Source organism: Folsomia candida, unplaced genomic scaffold (genome assembly GCF_002217175.1).
Source record: "Folsomia candida strain VU population unplaced genomic scaffold, ASM221717v1 Fcan01_Sc008, whole genome shotgun sequence".
NCBI classification, from domain to species: domain Eukaryota; kingdom Metazoa; phylum Arthropoda; class Collembola; order Entomobryomorpha; family Isotomidae; genus Folsomia; species Folsomia candida.
The window spans coordinates 419736-440772 of record NW_019091200.1 but is presented as its reverse complement, the minus strand read 5'-3'; the positions used below and the strand labels follow the sequence as shown (position 1 = coordinate 440772).

Below are 21037 nucleotides of genomic sequence, written 5' to 3'. Positions count from 1 at the left end.
AAGTCAGAAGCTTGTTAAATTCCCTCCTCCTCCTCCTCCTCCGAAAGGTAATCAAATCACAGTCTCAAGGAAATTTCTTGGTATAAAAGTCAGTCACAAATCTCATTCCTCTCCTCTCTTTTACTACGTACGGACTAATCTCTTCCTCGCAGATGTGCTCCCTGAATGCACAAAATGTTGGAGAAATCAGGAAAAAGATCTCGAATTGCATAATCTTCAAGTATCTATTTATTCATGATGATGATCCATTCTTGTTCGATGTAGTTTTTTTACACGGGGAAAATTGTACATTTTCAAATGACCCAGTAATTACGAAGGACAATAGAGAATACAAAATACGAGATAACTTCTTTTTCTTTTCAAAGAAAATTTCTGAACGAGATGCGATCCCAACTTTTGTACGTATCTGTTCCTAATTTATTTATTTCGTCTCGTCCTTCTCTCTCATTTCATGCATGTGCAAAGTACAAGTGCCTACCGATTCCATGTCATTGTTCTTCCCGTTTCGTGTCGTCGTGTCGCGAATAACAAATTACTTAATTACACTACGTGATGAGCAAAGTTAAAAAGAATTAGGAGAGTAGCATAAAAGTAAAACTTGGCCTAAAATCAATCTTACTTTTAAAGTTTTTCCATTAAATTAAGTAAGATTTCTGTCCCTTTCTCTCTTGTTAATTCCGGTCTGGTGGTTGCGTTGCGGAGCTATCGGCGATGCACTGCTTATCAACGTATTTAGATAGGCACGTTACTTACTTTCTCTCATCTGTCTTGATTGGGTGGTGGTGCTCGTGGTGGTGCATCTGTAATTTACGTAAATTAAACTGGGTCGAGTTTCTGAGGATTTCTTGCCGAGTCTGAATAATCTAAAGGTTTTAAATTATGTACAAACTACTAATTACGAGTTCTTTGTTTGTGGTGATGATTCTTCTTTATCTGGACTGGAGACGACGGGAGGAAAATAATCATGTCGGAATTTCATGTGCTGTGATGTGAATGAGGCCAGATGATCCTAAGCAAACTTAAAGTTTTTTTAGTTTTACTGATTCCACGGCTAGATTATTATTTTACGGAGAGATTGTACACATCGATATGTTTACAAATGTACACAGACTGAGCACGATAAGTAGAATTGAACAGGTGTACACACCACAAATTCCTGGGCTGTTTTTGTGTTTCGAAAATGGGAGAAAATAGGGCATATCATTAGTTTTCTCCTCTGCTATCTCCTCAGTTTTGATGATTCTCTCTCAATAATTATGTTCCACACGCACACGCAAGTACGAAACAACAGCTCCTTGTAAGTAAATAGGATGAGATCGATCACTTCCAGAACAAAATCCAGAAAACAAGAGTATAACAACTGTCGTAATACTTATGTATCGACCCATCCGATAATTTCCACTTGGTAAACTACTACTCACCACTTACATAATATTTTCCCATGTTTAATAAGTACGGAAAAATCTATGGATTGGATTCCACTCGAGAAAACAGGATCAATTTGAAGCACATACTGTATTCTACGCCAAAATATTGACACAGCAATTGCTTTGCTTCTCCACTTTCCCTGGGACTGCTTTCTCTCTGGAAATGGAGAAAATTATTTTCCACGCCATAATTCACATCGCCATCATCGTCACAGTCATCTATCCATTTATTTAAATCTCTCTCTTTCTCAGCTAGTCTGGTGCTGTCATCTCATTTCATTTTACATATCCAATCGCTCTTCATCTTCTTACATGCTGCGTAGCATATGTACTATGTACATATTACATATTACTTTTGCCACTTTGTGCAGGGCCTAAAAGATTTAAGAAGATTTGACATGCTAACGAATCTGATGATCCGAGTTGAAAAATATGGTTTCTCTTCTTCTCTCCAACCAGATTTAAGAAGCGAGTTAACAAGACGTCAATATAAATTGTGTGTGTGCACGAGCAGTGTCGGTCGGTCGGGTCGAGAAGTAAGATAACAAATTTCTTGGGGAGAAGAAGAAGAATTTCTTCAGAAGAACGTTCCTTGTCGGTCTGTCATCTCCTCCGCTCTTCATCTTCATTTCCAATTCGAGGAATAAAATAAATGAGTCGGGTCGATCCCGAGGAGAGAGATTGATCCCTCAGTGACATGGGGGAAATTGGTGTGGCGTTGGTCGTCGTAATTTGGTGGCGTTTGTGTACATACAAGAAAATATGCTCAGCAACTTATTATTGGTTTCTTCGTTTATTTCATAAAATGTGCGTCACGGTTTCCAAAATTATTATTATTATCAGTATCATTATATTTTTCTTTATATTTTACTTTACGCTAGTTCTCACAATTATTACTTTTCTGCTTCATTTCCAAGTCTCTCAACACATCCTGCACCGTGGTTCCTGCCGGTGTTGCTATAATTTCGTACGGTTCCTGCTCAATGCTCGCTTCCGTTTCGCGTTGTTTCTTGATGGCGGCCGGATCGGTTCTTTTGCCGCGATAAAGTTCCAGCTTTTTGCGATCCCCCATCTTCCAAAAGTCCCTGAATTGTTTCCGATACAGGGTGTCGGTTTCTTGGAAGGAGCACGGGTTCACGCAGCGACCCCCTTTGTTCGGCGGTGGTGGCATCCGTTCGGCACGGTGACCCTCTTGCAAAACGTAGTCGTGGCGATAGAGCGACGTCCCCCGTTGGACGGAGATCGTCTCGCACATTTCCTCCTCAAGGAGACGGACCATTTCTTTGCTGCGGAATTTAAAGTCGTGATGATACGTGGATCGGTCATCGAATGGGCCGCAGGGACATTGTTTGGTCTGGGAAAAATGGAAAAAGTGTGAGGAAATATTATGTAAATGAGGTCACTTTAATTGTGGGGTATTACGAATGGTTTGAGCGGATGACCGTATGGCGCTGGGAATCGGGGAAGGCATGTATCCACTTTTGGCGGACATTGAAACGGACCCCAAACTTTTCCGCAGGTATTGCCAGCACTAAACTTGGCGTTTTTGTACTCGGTTTGATTATAGGCTCGGAACGAGATGCGGTTCGTGGTGTCATCTTTTGGACAAGAAAAAATATGTAGGTCGAAATTTGCATGTACTGGTCATTTTTTCCTTTAAAATTGTGAATTACCATTGAAGGGTTGAATGGGTGGCGTGTATCCTTGACAAGGCGCATAGTTCGTAATTTTAGAACAATTCCGTTTCGGAGTAAAGTCAAACTTTTGCGTGGTTTCGTCTCGAAACGGAGCACACGGATCGGTCTGAAGATTATCTTGGTATCGAATCGGGCAAGGTTTGACGTACGGCCAGGGATCGTTATCCTTGAGTTCGACGGGCGTGCGTTGCTCTACTTTCGGATCACAGCAAGTGTACCACATGTTGTTTAGGGTGGGAAATGGGATGGCCCCGGGAGAGGTCATGACCTGCAAATCGGGTAAAATTTAACTAATCATCCGTATCAAGTATTTTCAAACTTACGTCACTCCTTGGAGGATACTTTGGCAGGGGATGTTCCACATAGAAATGTTTGTACGTCGTGCAATCGTCCATCTCCGGACATGGCGGAACCCAGACTGAATCCTGCAACACCCAGTCCGGAATTTGGGGATACTTCACCGTCTTCGGTCCATACTGGTAGCATGTTTCCGACGCTTTGGCAAATAACCCGGTTCCAGAAGTGAGACTATTTCTGGGCAGAATAGGTCGACGATGTGTGTCACATTTGGGTGGAAATTGAGTCAAATGTTCAGTTTCTTCGGAAAGTGGTCTGCAAAAAGGAGTTAAATATGCAAATAATTTAAACAATTTTTAAAAGTTGCACCCACTCTTCCGAAAATTGATCCATCGACCACATCCCATGTTTCGTCACGGCTGCCGTCACCGGACCATTGGGGACACGTTTATTATGCGGAAAATCCAATCTGTACGAAGTTGCTCCTATAAATAACACATGATAATTCACTTCCGGTCAATATGACTCATCACTTAATTTCAGACCTTCCATCGGACAATGGTTCGGAACATAGGGTTCCACCCGCCTCTGAGGTCGCGGTGGGACAGGTTTCTCGTAAAAGAAGCAGCGGTGTGTCGTCATATCGTCCAACGGGGGCAGCTCCTCCTTCGGTTGACAGCAATAGTCAATCTGCGGTGGTTTGATGGAATTTTGGTCACATGGACAGGGCGCTTTGCAGCAGTCATCCTATTCAGACATTATTTTGACCACTGTTTAATTACCAAATTTATCCCTTCTCATACGAACCACATTATTGTGCGAGTACGGGACAGGAAAGTCCCTCTTGTAGTTCGACATCCACCCCTGAGTCGGCTCGATGCAGACGTTGTCATCATCATTTCCATCCGCCTTGCTCGCGTGGTGTTCCTTAAATGGATTTATCTTGCAGTGGGCACGCGGATCTCTTTTTCGAGGGTTGCGTCGACACGGATCCTTCGTCGCGAGGGCGTCCCACCGCTTCCGGAAGAAGGTCGTGTACTTGTCCGTGGTGCATTCTGGCGTGGGGTCGAGTGACTTGTAGGACAACGGCGACTTGTAGCAGGCGCGTTGACGAGAGATCAAATACTGTTCGAAAGGCATGCTGAGAGTGTTTGGGGAACCGTTTTCTGCTCATACTGGACAAAATTTCACAGAAATTTACATACGAAATTTTGATGTTATTAATCTTTTTGCTACCAACGGTAACCCAACTAGTAAATCTCACACCTAAATGTTCCTCCTTGATAAATGGACCCATATTGTCCCGTCACTCAATAAATGTCTATCAAATCCTTGCACTTGTACCACAGTTTTTCTCCATCTTAACTTGTCTGCATAATAATACGTCCTCTGATGGTTCGAACATTTGTTGGTGTCAAACTCATCCTCGCCTCGTTTTAACTCGTACTTGTGCCGACTTGTGTTTTAAATCCGTATCGAATATCACGCTCTCCTCCGTATCGTTCGTGTCTTATTCCTTTTGGTTTAACCATCATGTCGGTTTTGTCACGTTTCACGACAATGTTTCTCAACTTTAAAAGTTTACCTTTCATGGTTTGGTATTCCTCGTTGTATAATCGGCAGCATTTGGCTCGGGTGGGTGTCGCAGTAATAATAAAAGTAAGTGGAAGTCGTGGCGTTGCAGTGATACGGCGTTGGCTTCCTCCTCTCGCGTGGTGGTGGTGTCACTGCCAAATTCTTTCCGATTTTGGTAGTAGAATTTGATAATAACAATGCTTATATAATAAATAATCGTATAAAAATTCAGCCTCGTGTAGATTCCATGTCGTGATATCGATACTGCTGTCGTGTAATGGCTTGCGAATGGCAAAGGAAAATAATGATCATTTTGAGAGAATGGTCATGATAAAGTATTTCCCACTTATGTAAGAAGAATGGAGGATTTTTATATCATCGGCTTGTTCGGAAATTCGTATCGCATATTTATGCAAATGGGAAAATAATGCAAAATACGGTTTTATGGAGGAATTTGACGTTAAAAAGCAAGCTTTTTGTAATAATCTTCGTAATTACGAAAAAGCGTCAATCTGCAAATGTTACCAATCTAAACTACACTTTCCGATTAAGCTGAAGGAATTGATTTACATCTCAATTTCAGTCCAATTTCGACTCGACTTCTTTTAAAAGTCATCATCAGCCGAGGAAATAATAAGTTTTCCTTTATTATCTGCCCTTCATTTCCCATTCTTTCCCGAACATGAAGTGAGAACGATCTTCTTCTTCTTCTCCATCCCGATGAGCTATTTCCAGACTTTATTGTTTTCTCACTCACGAGACAAGACATTAAGTTAACTCACTACTCAAAAAATGAACTTTTTTTTGCTGCATCTCCAGTCTTAAATCCTGCTTAAAAAGAAAGAAACTCACATCCACATCCACGCATGGCATGAAAAGCCAGCTCACTCGCTCGGGAATGAACACACATAGATCTCTCACTCTCTCTTATATTTTTAATGACTTGTATTATTATGGACAAAACTGGAGATATATCGATACAGGCAGACATCAATAATTTTTACAGTCATGCACACACAGTGCGATTTACATATGTAGATACGTATGTGCAGTTAAAGGAAGAAAGAACTTTTTACTCTGCTCAAGGGTCATAAACGCGTTGAGAAATGTCTTCTTCTTTTAAAAATGTCTCTTTTCCCAGTAGATCGGATTCGAGAGTAGGTTCGTACGTAGATATGCATGGGAGGAAGAAATACGTTAAAATTAATGCCATCTCCTCCAAGGGCACGATTCTCCTTATCTTCAGGTATTTTTACGACTGTGAAATGAATGTGTGACTAATTTCCTACATTGTGTACAAAACAGTACTAAAATTTCTTTTGTGAAGTCAGGTACATTTTTGGAAATTGTATGCATGCAATGGTAATAAAATGGGGGAAAGGAATGAATATTTTTGAAACCATCCTCGTAAATATTTTGGTTTTCTACTACTCTGACAAAAAACCTTGTAGTTTCGAATCGTCTATCTCATTACAAAGTTCGAAAGATTTCTTATGCGTATCTCAGCAAATAACTAATTTAAATATAACCAGAATCGCATTACGCGTACGTGTCTGTAACGGTGTAACAAATTAAGAAAAGACGCAAAGACACCGGGAAAAGGGGAGGAGAGGGGAACCGACTAAAATAAATTATTTATACTCTTCACGTTTTAAAAATAACTGTACCCCCCAACCAAAAACTTTCAGAGTTCATTTCCTCTTATTTTTTTTTCGTTTTCATTATCACGGGTGATTTAGCACCTTTATATATTTCCTCTAACGGAGCAATTTAACAGATCGTGAAAAATAAAAAAAGAAGGCTCGCTTTCATTTCTTCTTACATTCCACCCTAAAACTCTTCCTCCTTCCGGAAGTTCCATCTCCTCCGGGATGCAAAACGCACTTTTTCGCTTAACAACTTCCTTAAAACTATGTAAATAATCAGGACATGAATCAATTGCACGCTTCGTTACCTGTGGACTCTAATTTAAACTCGGGGAATGTGACACGGTGATCATGATGACTGATTAAACCCACAGGGAGACAAAGTCTTATACATTCTCCGAAATTAGTTAACTTTACATTGTGTAATTAAAATGAGCCTCATTTCACAGAAATTCGTCTCCCGTCCTCCCCTCAAAATAATATTTATTCTTGAAACACCATATTTTCCAAGTTTTCCTTGTGTTCCCCACCCACGTGACAGTCGTGTCGGTCTTATGTTCCTTCCCTCGACGGAGAATTATGTATTGCCCGTGCAGCAATCCACCGTCTTGTCTCATTTGCTTGCATAACACGAACAAAAAATGTAATACGCACAAATGCACTTACTTTCACGGACCGGAACGGCACACAGCCCCCGAAAAGAAGACGACCAAGACATGCATGACACGCTAAAAGTTTAGATAAACGAATGAGAGCTTTATGAAAATTGCATTGCATTTCTCAATGTCGGGAGAAGAAAACGCTGTTCTTGGTGGATCGTCTTTTCACTTTTCTCATTCGCAACTTGCACTTATTCCTTATTCGACTTTATCAAATCCACGATTTGTGTATGGAACATTGTGTGGCGTGCAATGCGACAGTTTTTTTTGTCCCACTCTTCTTTTTATCTGTAGGTTTCAAGAATCCTTAATTTTTTACAGCCTTCTTTCTGAGAGGAGTTTAGTCATGAATTTTTTGCTGAGTGGATTATTGGATTGGATGAGTTTAGTGGTGGTAATAATTTTAATGGAGTTGTGTTCTTGATTGTATTTCAGATTAGCGGCTGATCTCCGTAAGAAAAAAATGGGATATTGGGAAATCTTACAATAAATAGAGAACTACAAGGTAAAAATTTTGATAAACTTTGACGCCAATAGTTAAGAATTTAGAAAAAAAGATATAATTTTGTAAGTACAGATTTAATTTTTGAAATTTAGAATTTTAAATTTTATGGTGTACAAGAAATATATTTCTGTTCACATTACGTTATTGGAGTCCATGTATTTCGAGTCGTAGAAAAGTGGTCCATTGCCCCACATAAATAAAAGTTGGTCTGTATGACTGGACTTGACTTGATTACATTTTCAATCACTCTTAACTCACTGAACCAAAAATATTTAATGATTCCTCTGCGACTACTAACTCTGTTTTGTTTTGCTTGGTTTAGTTTTACTTGCATCCGTTCGTCTGGTATTTACCCTCTCCTTGCGTCCCCTTTATTGACACAGTAATGGCAAGACAGAATTCCTCTCGAACCATTTAAAGATCCTTTTCTTCAGCTACACATCACATTGGCAAAGTAAAACGAGATCGCTGGTTAGTTAGTGGGAAGGAAAAAATCAAAGAAAAAATCTAGACGACCGGATATTTTCGTGTCGTGTTTTCTATCATGTCAATCAATTAGTTCGTAGTCGAAAGTATTATAAAAGTCGGTGGACAGATCGAAAAAACATTTTTCCAATTTTCTAAATTACCATTCGCAAATCTGTTTTTGGTCTGCATAAAATAATCTATTTTATTTATTTATTACAAAACAGTCATAAATCCATTACCGGCATAATTATTGCACAGATTAAACATTAATCAGAAAAAATATCATAAATTTCCATTGTCAAATCACAACTTCAGTTCATTTTCTCATCATGAAAAGCAAATCATCCCTGTCTTCCTCACCCTGATTAGATTTCCCTCTAATTTTTGCATTTCACTTTCATTCACAAAACTGAATGATGATGTTATCACTTCCAACCCGACGTAAAAGTTATCTCGTTTGTCACTTTAAAAAATAAAATCTGCTCAAGAAAAAAAATTCTGGCTGAATTTTCCACCCTCCTCCTCGTCCTCCGCCTGTTCCGTTCCGTTAACGATTTCACTGATAGGATACACATTACTTGTATTTACGAACCATACTGCATTAAAACCTCGCAAAAAAGGAAGAGTTAAATCAAATAGGAAATGAAAGTGAAGGGTTGAATGATGTTTATTTGTTCTCCAGAGTAATTTCCCATGTTCCTGCCAACAGCACCAAGCAGCAGTGTGTTACATAATATAATACACTAACTAAAACCGTTGTATACAGTGACTGACATTCCCCCAAAAAAAGAAATAATTGCATCCGATCCACTACTAATAGACAGCTCAGCATCAGAAAATGTAAGCAGCAGCCCACCCAAAAACACAATCCACACTCTGTTCCTTCCTTCCTTCCCTCTGTCGGAACATTTTCCCTCATTCTAACCACACGTTGATGATCAACAACAAACAAATCAGTTAATTTCCGAACCCGTACATAAAAGGCTGTCCAATTTTTAGCCAACTTCATTCATCACTCTCTCTCCTCTGGCAGAGAGCTAAGTAAGCAAACAAATAAAAACCAGGGCCAAATGAGGAAGAAAGAAGAAGTTGAGTGAAGCTAACAGCAGAGGACGAGTTGCTGAAATAGAGTAAAAAATGATCCAGAATATCAGTAAATACACTCGTGACACGTGGATTTGGATAAATGATGACATATATTCCGTTATTTACGCTCGCTTAATTTATTACTTCCCGATCATCACTCCTCTCTTCCGGATTTGTTTTAAGAGTTATTTTGTGTAAGGTGTCAGTCATCGTTTAAAATCATCAATTTACTGGATAGCGATATGAATTTATGAAGTGAAAGTCTTCACATTTTTATCATCTAAAAAATTTCCCCCAATTTTAACCCTCCTCTTCTTCTCCGGATGATAGGTGTGGATGGATTGTTGCAGGGTTGGATTGGTTCCTCGTTTCCTCCGTTCGTTGATGTGATGTGGATTCCCGCAGGCCTTTGTTTCCTGTCAGAATCAGGATTAGAAAGTAAATTGGCTATACGGCTGGTGAGGAGGAGGGAGCGAGGCGATGGGAGGGGGTGGTACATACGGATCTCGGAGAGAGAAAGTTGCATTTCTTCCTGCTTGTCCTCCTTCACAAGTTTGGTAGCCAACGCCAAGCCATTCTTGGACTGATTCTGCTTCTACTTTCACCGACCCACCATCAAATTCCTTTCTTTTCTTTCATGCTGTTAAAAACTGAAGGAATTTTATAGTGTGGAAGGAGTGAAACAGTTTTGTGCGAAATGTGGAGAAAGGCAATTTCCGGGGGAGGCGAAGGAAGAAGCAGAAGAGGAATCACATTATTGCCACTCACTCACGTTTACTTTCTCCGAATGAGTGTGGAGAGAAAGAAAGCGAGTAAAAATAAACGGGTCAGGTTTTTCCTATGTGACGTGATGTCCGCCACAGCACAGCACTACACAACAGCAGCCATGTCATTTTCGAATGGCTGTAAAATGCTGATAATTTCCCATTTTATTTGCAACGGGACCTACATAAATTCCCAAATTCTTTTTATGTGCGAGGATCCCCTTTAGTGATTTGTTGCTTTCTTTCTAACCATGCGATTTAATTAGTCCTTCTTGTTACGAAATTAGATGAATCGCATTCCAATCGGGGTGCGTAAACGGTCGTAAATTTTATACGCGTCCATCTCTTAACCGGAAATGATGAAATGAATTTCTGTATTTATTTACAGACGGAGTTGTGCTCCTCTCTAATTTTTTGCACGATTAATTAGTTACAAACTAAATTATAAATAAAGCTGGTGATTATTCTGGCCTCATAAATTTTGCATGTCGTCGTCTCCACGAGTGGTGCCATTCAATTAATTTGCAAACAACAAAGTATGAATAGAGATCGTCACGGAATTGCGAATTTATTGAACTTGAAGGCCGATCCAGTTACTTACTCGTTTGTTTGGCATGCATCTCTCGTCATGTCAGGATTGCATCATCGCAACTTCCACGACCACTCGACAGCACTCTGCGAAGAAGGAGGAGGAGGAGGTGGAGGAGGAGAGCATAATGGTTTAGAGTGTGAGTGTGAATTAGGCCAGGCTAAATTAATTAGAGGCTTTTGCTTCCGTGCTAATTTAACTAACAGCATGCACCCAGCTCTTTAACAACCTTAGTGAACGTGCTCTCCATTTTATTCTAATCGTGTAATCCGTTAAGGTGCGGATTTAACGAATGGCTCGCTTGGTTTCATTCCTCCTCTGAATATTTACTGCGGAATCGGACAAAGTTGCAAAAATTTGCATGGTTTTTTAACACGTTTGGCAATCCATGTATGAAAATTGTATGTCTGTGTTTCAATACAGATGCGTATTTACTGCCAAATCGGACAAATTGCAAAAATTTGCACATTTTTCAATGCGTGTATGAATTTTTTTTATCTCTCTCTTTTAAAACAGATGCATCCATTACAATTTAATTTTTTCGTCTCACAGCATTTTTTTCTCTTTGATTTATTTTCTACACAAAAAACCCAACTTTTTAAACGAACCATCCAATACATCAAAAAGAAGGAAAGGCATGTTTTAATCATGGCAGCATCAGTCCAACTACCAAGTAATTTACAACTCGGAAGAGTGGAACCCGTTCCACATGAGATGCGACTAGTTAGTTACACACCCCGCCCGCTTTCACCCTGCTGATGCTTGTTTGTGGTTCGGTTTTGTGTGGAGAAAGGTGTGAAAAATTTATCTGTTTGGTTCCCTTTCACCCAATTCCCTCGTGTAGTTTCTCGCTTCACTTTCTCCAGGTGTGGTGCTCTGCAACTACCGAGCAGCCAGCCAGTCAACCAACCAATACTTTCCCGACTTTCACCTTGTTTTCCATCCATGCAGTCGCGGAAAAGATGTGGGGACGAGAATCCAATTTCACGTATCGGATCGAATGAATAGGATATAATAATAGTTTCGCTTTCTAAGAACCACCGCGTCTCTCATCATCATCTTGGGAAATGAAATGTCGGTTCCATTCTCCAATTTTAAAATAAGTGTAAAAAATCATCGTGTCCTTATTTTTTTCTTTCCTTCCTGTTTGTCACTTTTCACTGATTCGTGAATACAAATGGAAAGTATGAAAATGTTTGAAATTATAAAATTAAAATAATTACATGCTTGGTTAGTGAAAATAATTTAAAAGCTATCCAGTCAACAAAACCACGAAAACTATTTAGTTTGCAAACTCTGCAAAATTTTTGTGGTGGCATGGCTTTCATCTCGGACATACAGAGCTCATCTATCGTATACATCCCGTATGTTTACTGGGAGGGAAACTTTCTCCATTTGTAAAATAGTGGCGGAGGAAAGTTAGGTTTCCACATGTGTTTCACATTGCGAAGAACTTAAAAATATGTTGGAAAAATGAGTTTAGTAAATTCGCCTAAAATCTTTTGACGTTGGCAGATATATAGAGGAGCATTTTAGATAGTAAAAATCTGTAAACGAATTAAATCATAAATTGTATGTTATCAACGAAAATACTGAATTTCGTAAAAATCTAACGCCCCCGAACTTGCAAATATCTATATTATATTTTACAATTAAGGATTAATAATTATTTCCTATTCGGCATCATTGTTAAGCAAAATATGAAATTAGCGATTTAATTCATTACAAAAATTATAGGGATTTAAGTATTTCGCTAACACATTTTTCTAACCCACGAAATCTGACCTTTGTTAAATTTAGATTTCCAATCCAACCAAAGCCGGTATCAAACCCCAAGTAGTTCAAATCTCATATTTGATCTCATCATCACTCCCGATTTTCGGATTAGTTAATATTACACAGTAAAAAAGATAGCGTATAAAACTGCTACCATTAGAAAGCACACGTTTACAAGTAAAGCGCTTCTTGTTACAATTGGATACTGGGCAAATAAAAATCCGCAAAACCAAGAGGGAAACGAGTATCTACAATTTATTTTAAAATTAAAAATTTATAATTATTTGTAATTCGGCATCCTAGCTAAGCAAGTAAAGTAAGCAAAATTTGAAACTAGTGATTTACTTCGTTAAAAAATTTATAGGGATTTTTCACATTTTTCCAACACATTTTTCACACTGTTATTGAAATTTTTCAATACAATTTTTTTCATTGCACATTTTTCTAACATACTTTCTTGAAGGCTGACGTGTGTTAAATTTCGATTTCCAATCCAACCAAAGGTATCAAACTCCAAGTAGTTAAATCTCATATATTTGGTCCCATCATCACTCCAAACTTTCGTTTTCGTTACTATTTCCTACATTAAAATATGCCCACCATATTTTCCAGTAGCAAAACATCTACATACCACTTTCACTACTTTATTTTACTGACACTTATTCAACCAAGTTGCACTATCATACATACCATATCACATCGTTGTCATTATCATTTCCTCGATCATCACGAAATTGGAAAAGCTCAAAATAAACCATGCCCAACTACATTTTGTTCAATTGCCTTTCCAACTTTATACTTTATTTCTGCCGAAATAAACTACATAATGGTCGGCTGCCTACCACTTGATTCCGGTTCCTTTTACGTCCATGTATGCATGCTCACCTCGCCACCTCCTCCTCGTCTGAATAAATAAGTACAAGTTACGGCATGAAACGATCCATCCATTCAAATTGAACTGAAATATCATATTCTGCCTGCACATACATACATTTATGCACATACTTGGCCACTTTATGTATTTGTGCAGGTCCCGATATAGGATAATAATACTTTATAACTCAATATGTGATGATGCCTCCAATTCCATGTGGCATTTGACATATAGCGAATATTATACACATATTGCCTGCCTTGATGGTTAGTTAGTGTGCAGGGAGAAAGCAGCCACACAAACCAGACCAGCCAGCGAACCACTTACGTCCTGTGCACACAGAGAGGCGAATATCTGTAATAATGGTAATCGCGACTCACTCATTTTACGGGAGAAAACCGCCTCAAAGACGAAAATCCTTTTCTCACGTCAATCTTCTCTCTCTTTACGCCAAACTGAAAAAGGGAGGAACGAGGAATTGTGCATTTCAGCCAAGTTACATGAGAAGAAAGAAATTATATCGAAATGTCACCTGCATAAAAAAAACTTAATTTCATTTCATCCTGGAAACATGTATTGTTGAAATTAAGGTGCATAAAGGCTGTCAGGTACGAAAAAGTAGATTAGTTAGAATTACTTTACTGCATGCCTAACAAATTACGCGTATTAAAGAAATACACCTTTCTCCCCTGTGTTAGCGTATCCTTCCGGTGAAAGTTGCTCATCCACCCACCTGAAAATACATACATGCCCACAGTCAAGTCAACACCCACCACCACCACAAAACCCAAACTTATCGGGAAGAAAGATACCCAGGAAAGAATGAATAGTCGTCGCCACGCTTTCCTTTTTCCTGTCGTCGTCGTCGTACATATGTCGTCCGATGTTCTTGATTAATTCTTTTATTGATTGGATATGAAATTGATCCCTGTTTTCTTTCATCCGCTTCTCCTCTCCTCGTCGAGTTGGAGCTTAAAGATGAAAGTGAAAGGCTTCTAATTCTTCCACACACCATTACGAATTCTGTGTGAGCCAAAACTCGTAAATTTGCTCTATATTATTACATATACCGCGTCTCTCGCTTCCTTTTCCTGCCTCCTCCCCAACTAACTTCCTACCCTCCACGTTCTCTAGATACCTACCATGTGGCCCCTTTCAATTATTAACCCTTTGATAAATTCGGCACGAGTGGGCCGAATACCAAACCAACAGCGAAAGCTACATTTGTAAACAGGTTCTTTCCTCGGAAAAGGAAATTCCCACATGATTTTACCACCTTCTTCTTTGACTCACCACCACCACCACATTCGTACATTTAATCAGTCTTTTTCCCCTCTGATGTGCGGATTGGTAGGGCGGATGTGTCGTCATTCGCGGTGTAGGAAGTAGTCACTGAGGAACCTAATCGTTGAACTCCTCGTGACCTAGTAATGTCTCGTAGAAGAAGAAAAGACCCAATCCTAACACGAAGTGAAAGCGAGACACATTATCGATATAAATTCTTCTTGAGGGAAAACTTTCACCGTAAAATAGTGCCGAAAAATTGGTACAAACACGTGTTTAATCTCTCTCTCTCCAACTTTCTCTCACCGCATCCATTCCATCCATCCATATTTCAATCCCTACATCTGCTTCTCGTCAAAAAATAAAAAGTAAAACCAACTTTTTTTCCTCAACTTCTTCCCCCCACCTTTCAAACACATGAGACAAACGATTGGATGTGTTTAGTGGGAAAAAATGAGCGACAAGTGAATTTGTTGCACAACTCGAGTCAAGAAATTTGTTTATTTTATTTTCACCCAGTAAGCCAAACTAAACCACTTTCACTTCCTCGATCCACATGCATGCACACACTCTGCGGGGATCTTGCTTACATTACAGCGACGCGGAATGTGTTAACGTTAACGGAATTTACTTCAAAACACGAAACACACAAGCTGTCCGGACAGGGATTCAATCACGTACGTAGAAAAAAAACACACGGTAGATGAAGAAAAGTTGCCTTCACGCTCGCTCGCCAAAGTTTTACTTTACATCCGTTTTTCCTATTTATGCATGAATGTCCATCCATCCAGCATATACTTTGTCCTGGGAAATGTTCCACTAATAATATCAAGCGACCAGGCCAGGCCAGACCCGACCATAAGCAGCAGGGAATTGCCACCACCCGCTTTATGACCCATCAACCAACAAACCTTTAACCTGCTGCCTTCATGCTGTTGCTCTCTTTCCGTCCGTGAAATGTGCAACCTTCTGTGTTTCCCTCAATCCAATCCAATCTACACCCCACCAAAACCACAAAGTAAAGAGAGAGAAACAGGAATTATTTAGTCGTGCATGCAGGCATACAAATGATGTCGAAAGGCAGAGAAATAATTTTGCATAGTGATCCCGCCTGCCTGCTTTTTTGGGCCGGGAGACTTTGCTCAGAGAGATCAACAAATGGAGCAATTTATGCCTTGTTGTAAAACGCAGAAATTGGCTTGACTTTGCCTTTTCCGTGGGTTGGTGCTGTGTTGTTAAACAACAGTTGGGTTGGTTTGGGCGTAAAATTCATTTACAAGGAGGTACAGAGAAGGGTCGGACGGGGAGAAAGTCAAGACTGGTCAAGACGCGACGACTGCAGGGAAATAAATGAATTAAACCGCTCCAACTTTTATAGCCCAATAATTGGATGTGTGGTGAATTATTAGGCGAATATTTAATCATCGCACTGCACGGTGGAACATGAAATAAATTTAGAAAATAACAAGGTCGGTTGCATACAGAGTAGTTTCGAGTTATTTTACGCCCCATAATTTATCATCGAGGAGTAAAGTGAAAGTTGGAACAAGTACGAAACACAACCAACAATACATCCATCCATGCAAAACAGATGTGAATTATGACCTGAATTATTAATTCTGCCAGGGAAAAGACCAACTTTGAGGGACGAAAATTGTGTATATTGACTCCAATCAATTCATTATTATTATTACCTTTTTACTTTCACCATAAATTGTTGTGTGGTTGGTTAAGCACTCAAAAATAATGCGGCGCACCGGCAAAAGTTCAGATATGTAAAAGTATAGCAAGCAAAACTCTTGGAAATGTAGCGGCCACGATTTGCATATTATATTTCATTCCATTTCATTACGTCACTTTGCTCCCTTCCCTCCCTCACTTTTTTATATAAATGGTGTAATATTTTGTGGTACTAAAACAACAATAAAATTCAATCCTGTCTACTTGCTGGGTGCATGGAGATGTCAAATTTATGCTGATTTGCGTCGGAATAAAAATGTTTGGGGTGTTTTTTACTCCTTTTCTAGGTAGTAGGGCAGTAGTGCCCGGGTGTGGTGCTTGGTTCGTTCGTGGGTGGGTTGAATAATATTGCCGCAATTTTTCTTCCCTAATGGGAATAAAGAAGCATCTTTTCTAGGTGAGGGTTTCTGCAAATCCAGTTCCACGAGGGGATAAAAAATGTATATTTCTCACGGCACAACTTTCCGCATTTAAAAACCAAAAAGTCAACACGACTCGGATACATACTTCATTCCTAGTACGACTACTTTTCAAAGTTTTTGCAATTTTTGGGACAACCTGCATTTTTCAAAGTCAAAGCAAACCTATAATTGAGGCTACTACACTCTTACTCAACATGTTTTCATCGGTGTATTTCTCATTAAAAATGAAGCACTACAAGATGTAGATTTCCGCTCCAATTTCTACGTCAATCTTAATCTCTGCTGTGTACTTACATAATCTAATACGTAATCCACCTCACTGACCATGATGGCCTTATCTCTTATTACGTATTGCTCTGCCCAACTTTCTCTCTCTCTCTCTCTCTACTTTTTCGTGCTTTCACCTCATCCCAAATTTCCCTCCGTCTTGTTTCTTATTTATCTCTTAATTCCATTTGATGTACAATGAAGGATTTATATTTAATGCGTGTCTCTACTTTATCCTCCGTCCTTCCATTATCATTCCTTGTCTCTTGACAAGGACAGCAGCAGAGTCCGTGTGGTGGTTGGTGGTATAATTCTTACTGGGTCGTCGTGGCCTGGCATGGTTCATAGCGTGTGGAATAGAAGAGCACATTTTAAAACGAAAGACCTTTCTTCACCCTTCCCGTGTCGTCGTCTTAGTAAAACTATGCCTCTAGATTAAACTGGACTGTGTGGAGCAGGGGAAATTTTGTGTGTTCTGCATAAGAATTTGGCACGGAGATAGTTTTGCATGTGTGTCCCACTTGACTCAACCTGGGGCCACCTTTCTCATAAAATGTGAATCTTATTACGTACATATCTCTCTTCCCATTAGGAGACAACTGTGCGGTCGAAAAATAACTAGGACCACCACACGATACGAAGTTAAGAAGAATCCGTGAAATCGTGATCATATTATATTTATGGAGGCTAACAAGCAAGAAACAAATGTGCAAGACAAGGAATGACTTGAGTGGGAGTTATTATTACGACGAACTAACGAGCAAAACATGTTGTCGCCATGATATCGTTTTTTAAAAGGAGGCACCAACAAGAACAACAATTATGATAGTATTATTATGATGACGCCAACCGAAAAAAAGACAATACGACTCATTTATTCGCATGCATGGCTGGATTGGGTGGCAATTTTTGGCTAGGTTTTGACTTGTTGTATATAGAGTCACATTTTCATTTTTTGGTTGGGTGGTTTAATTAAATTTTAATAAAGTTTTTGTCCCATTGAGTGTGATTAAGGTGTGACAGTGTTTCTGAGATTAATATAGAAATTCTTGTCGCATGCGAGTATTTAGATAAAAATGATGTAGTAGACTCTGTTCTGGAAATTAATATGGAGGTTAATCAAGCCAAATTATGTAATATTGATTCAGACAGAGACAGACTTTTCTGATCTGCTGAATGAACGGACTCATTCTTAATTAGGGATAAAGCACCCACACCCAGGCAGCAGACTATAAATTATTTATCGGTCGGTGGATCAGTGTACTATTTATAATTACAAGACCTGCTCAGCAGACAAACAAAAGTACATTATCCTAATTGCATCAAACACATAAAACATTACGTTACATTCATTACAATAATTTTCGTCTCTGAGCGAATCCATCCATAAGTCATGGAATGATTTATGGATTTATATGTATCTCCTCTAAACTAGATTAAATACTTGAATGACCTAACCTTTTCGATATGTTTGTTAACCCTAAATTAAAGGTGCAAGGTATAAATATATGGCTTTAAGGTGAACTAAAAATCATGAAATATTCAGTCCTTCTATATCTGAAGTGCCATTTGGTATAATTAAGAAATAATTAAGTTAATTAAATTAACAATAAATAGAATCAAAATTTTCATTTCAATAAAATTCCGGGATATCTAATAACAAAGAAAGTTAAGGAATTGAAAGTCCTGGAAGTGAAGATACATTATGTTGAAAAGTGTGTCTTATAAATCCGTATCAATTGTTTGTAATATGATTTTGGCAAAATCTGTAACGAATTAAGTCACAAATTTTGTACTTTATTTTGTTAAGCAAAAATGCCAAATTGGTAAAAGTATAAATATTTGATATTTTCTATAAATTAAAGATTCTGGAACTGTTTGTCTCAAAATTGTGTAAACTTTATATGAAAAATTATATTGGCGTTACAAACTTGACAGGAATTTAGAAAACGAATTTCATTTAAAAATTCACTTCAAATTGAAAATGCTACTAGTTGATTATCATTAATTATGAAAATATTAGATTCCATGTCCCATATTTTACATGCAACAGATAACAACGGCTCAACTACCAAACAAAGTATGCATATTTACAAATTAACAATAATTGACTCACAACCTTGAATTAAACGTTTCGCAAAGTATTTACTAGACATAAAATTATTTTTAATTCTATTCCTGTCCAGTCTTGTCGTCGTCAATGTGGACAAGTTACATACATATGGGGTCAATGTCAACTTAAACTCGAGTGATTATTACTTCATTATCTTATTTTTATTTGGCTACGAACCAGGTCAAATGCCAATTAAATTAGTAGTAGTGGAGCCACAGACGCTTACACAACGATTATTTATCTCAATAGTTAAATTAATTTTTAAACTATTAAAAGATTAGATTAGTCGCCTCTATTAAAGAAGTATTTAACCTCCGTTGTTATTTTGTTATGCAGTAAACTGGAACATGATTAATTTGTTACTACTACTTCGTCTGATATATGAATAATCATCCCTCTCATCAGACACCGGTTAAACGAATTTAATGGATAAGTGTGATTTATAGCGAAACGGGAGGCGTCAATCTTTAATTTAATTGCTGAATGTGTCTCGACAGGCGGATAATGGCAAATCTCGACGTCTCTACAGATTAAAAAGGATTTTGAGCTTTAAAATAAACCGTAGTAACGTTAGAAGTAGCTCACCCTGTCATAATTATTTAGACAGAAGTTAGCACTGAAGGTGCAAAATAAGCCGACAAAATAGATCATGACTCTTATACATTCTTGAACCGATGGTGCAATACAAACGGGAAAATATATAAAATGTCGGAATTACTTTCATTTAACTTTAGACCAAATGTGCTGAATAACCGCAAGTATAAAATTTATATATTTTAGCGTCAATGGTACAGAATAATGGAGCAAATAGATTAGAATAGAATTTTCAAATAATTTTGCATTAATGGTGCAGGATAATCGAACAAATAGAACATGATTTTTTTCATTGACATGATTTTTGGGGGGAAATAGATGGCCCACTTGTTACGCATCATTGATTTTTGGGGGGAAACAGATGGCCCAATTGTTACGCATCATTTTTAATAACCAATTGCTCGGTACTAACGGTGCTACTTATTCCAAAATTATAGTCCTATCTCGATCTATTTGCTGAATTAACTTGCACCATTTGCGCTCGGATTGTTCTATATCAATGGTGGGACCAAACAAGTCTATAACGGACAAGGGGATTTTTAATCAGCATCAATTGATGCAAAAAACTCGTCAACGGACGGACGGACGGACGGACGGACAGACAAGAGGAATTCAATAGCTCCCGTGCTATGCAGGGTGAGCTAATAATTAATTAAAGATTGAAAAAGTTAGCGAATCATTATCTGAAATTCAAGATTCCAAATTTTTGCAAAGAAAAACTTTACATACATATGCAAATTTTAATTACAATTTGCAATTTTGATTTAAATTTCGACACGACTGTTTCCCATCCATATTTCATTTTTCAACCAAAATACACAATAAATACAAAGTTTAATGAGCAAATGAAATTACTCAACATCAAGTGAAGCATGAAATGAATGGAATTCAATCCGACGAACCCCTCCCACGCATTTAATGTGCACGCATTTAAGTAAAATATGCACCCCTGTAAAATTACGATGATAAAAAGGTCGGAAAACAGTGCTAAAATAATTGTATTTCTTGTCCTACGCGTTTCCCATGCAAATAATGTCCATTCATCATCAAGTCGTAGCTACATATGTAAATATGAATGTAATGCGATTCTGCAACTGAGGAGCAGAACACGTACCAAATATGACCCCCTTTTAACCTTGATTAACAATTTACTTGTGGGGTACAAGGCATGAATAAAGAATGGCTCAATTAAAACATGGAATCTAGCAGTAAATATTTTGCAAGTTTGGTGAAAATTATTGATTTTTCGCGACA

At 38.4% G+C, this 21037-nt stretch overlaps 2 protein-coding genes across 4 annotated transcripts in view; one reads left to right on the top strand and one right to left on the bottom strand.

Annotated features, from left to right (window-relative positions):
* Nucleotides 1-21037, top strand: part of LOC110853122 (fat-like cadherin-related tumor suppressor homolog) — a 116727-nt gene that overhangs the window by 26055 nt on the left and 69635 nt on the right. For all 3 annotated transcript variants that reach the window (XM_035854506.1, XM_035854505.1, XM_022101363.2), the window contains exon 3: nucleotides 7737-7806. The gene's annotated coding sequence lies outside the window, so the exon portion shown is untranslated. The remainder of the gene's footprint in view (nucleotides 1-7736; nucleotides 7807-21037) is intronic.
* On the bottom strand, nucleotides 2305-4561 carry LOC118436379. Its single transcript, XM_035854362.1, has 7 exons — nucleotides 4229-4561; nucleotides 3967-4168; nucleotides 3795-3906; nucleotides 3448-3736; nucleotides 3101-3392; nucleotides 2850-3025; nucleotides 2305-2781 (listed from the first exon to the last, which is right to left on the bottom strand). The coding sequence occupies exons 1-7, from the start codon at nucleotides 4559-4561 to the stop codon at nucleotides 2305-2307; spliced, it is 1881 nt and encodes a 626-aa protein (XP_035710255.1).